The 1,924-nt window shown below is 42.2% G+C and overlaps 1 protein-coding gene across 1 annotated transcript in view; it reads left to right on the top strand.

Annotated features, from left to right (window-relative positions):
* Positions 1-1,924, top strand: part of LOC106523267 (solute carrier family 25 member 36-A) — a gene marked incomplete in the record, with an annotated part of 18,261 nt that overhangs the window by 16,042 nt on the left and 295 nt on the right. Inside the window, 2 exon segments of the mRNA XM_014016651.1 lie at positions 555-844; positions 935-1,914. Of these exon segments, the coding sequence (XP_013872105.1) occupies positions 555-844; positions 935-1,128 (484 nt within the window).

Raw genomic sequence — 1,924 nt, 5'->3', positions numbered from 1 at the left:
ATCCCGGTCAGAGGCAGCTTCAGATATAAACACTGAACTTAAGAAGCATGTCAGATAATTATTTAATCGGCTCTGATTAACTTCCGATTCGATGTGCAAAATGTAGCATCCCTGCTAGCTCTGTAAACAAACAAGCCGGCTGATGAGACGTCACGTCTTTTACTGCGCATGCGTGTCACATCAGTGCTGTGTAGCGTTCACACATGGGTCTGATGCAGGTCACATTTAAAATGTAATGTGAACGTTCACACAAAAGATCAGATTTTTTCTAAAAATCGGAACTGAGCATTAAGACCTGCAGTGTGAACGTAGCCAAAGATGTGTGAGCACGACTTGATTGTAACTGAGGAATCTGTTTTTTTTTTTATCTTTACAAAACAAAATCATTGAAAGTCAAGTATTGTTTTAATGGACCGTAATCTGGGATGTTATTCAGATTTCTTTATAGCCTTTTATCTTTGTGGGGTTGTGTGTGTTTGTTATCCAGATTCAGGGTCAGAGAACACTGGAACGCAACAAACTGTTGAACTTCTGTGTTTTCATCTTTTTTCCAGGAACCGAGGAGAGCGGAGGATGAGTGCGTTTGAGTGCATACATCGGGTGTATAAAGCAGATGGCCTGCGAGGCTTCTACAGGGGAATGTCAGCTTCCTACGCTGGTATCTCAGAGACTGTGATCCACTTTGTTATCTATGAAAACATTAAGCGGCGTCTCTTGGAGGCCAAGGCGCCGCAGAACATGGACGATGAAGAGGATGCTTCAAAAGATGCCTCCGACTTTGTTGGAATGATGCTTGCTGCTGCCACATCCAAGACCTGTGCCACAATTATTGCTTATCCTCACGGTGAGAGCCTCCTGTCAGTTTTAGCTGTCCTTGTTCAGATATCCTTTTACGTAGACCTTTTCATTCGTCTCTTTTTCTTTATTTTTGCAGAGGTAATTCGCACCAGGCTACGAGAAGAAGGCTCCAAATACCGCTCTTTTTTTCAGACTCTAACAACTGTGCCCAAAGAAGAGGGCTACCGCGCCCTGTACCGGGGTCTAATTACACATCTGGCACGCCAGATCCCCAACACTGCTATCATGATGTGCACCTATGAGCTGGTGGTCTACCTCCTGAACGGTTAAAGTCTTCCTTTAATGTAGTCAGTTAGGACAACCCTGCCGATGCTGAGAGATAAAAAAAAGAAAACAGGATCTCCTGCACACCAGCACATCTAAAAATCTGTCAGAAAAGAACCAGAAAGCGCCAAAAATAAGAGTGGTTAAAACAAATTAAACCTTTAAGTTTTGTTTTATAAGCAAATAGTGTGGCACAAAGAGTAGTGTTGGACACGTTTTGCTATCTGGGTTTAGCTTTTGGCAAAGCAGCAGCCCCCCTGTTTTCATTTCTGGTTTAATCTTTGTCTCCCACTTTGAGTTATGTCAGATTCAGAGCACCTGACATCCAGTTTATTCTGCTTCTGTCGTAACTTGAAATAAATTAACCGTTTAAAACTTTTGAACACGTGTTTCACACAGTTAGTCGTGTTTTAGTTCTCTACCGGTTTACTTTACAAGTAGCACCCAGTATTTCCTGCATCCCTCAAGAGAAAGGATGACAGTCAGTAGCTGCTGGGCAACGCTGCAGTGGATCACAAATGTTCTGAAGTCAGAAAAATAAAAAAACAGGGTGACTTGAGGCCTGATGAGGCAGGGTAAACAGAAAAATAGGTTAGAGTAGGAGGTAACAGGTGATGTGCCTTGTGTGGAAATGTAACATAGACCAAGATGCAGGGTTCTGTTCGACCTTCGATTAGAAGCAGATTAAATGACGAGACGCACAAGTTTTTAACAAACACAGATGCACTCTTAGAAACGTTTTCAACATCTCGTTGGAATACAAGAGTCGAGATGTATTTATATCAAGTGTGTGTATATATAT

Source organism: Austrofundulus limnaeus, unplaced genomic scaffold (genome assembly GCF_001266775.1).
Source record: "Austrofundulus limnaeus strain Quisiro unplaced genomic scaffold, Austrofundulus_limnaeus-1.0 Scaffold150, whole genome shotgun sequence".
Classification (NCBI taxonomy): Eukaryota; Metazoa; Chordata; class Actinopteri; order Cyprinodontiformes; family Rivulidae; genus Austrofundulus; species Austrofundulus limnaeus.
Note: the sequence above shows the minus strand (reverse complement) of the source record. Positions and strands in the feature narration are given on the sequence as shown.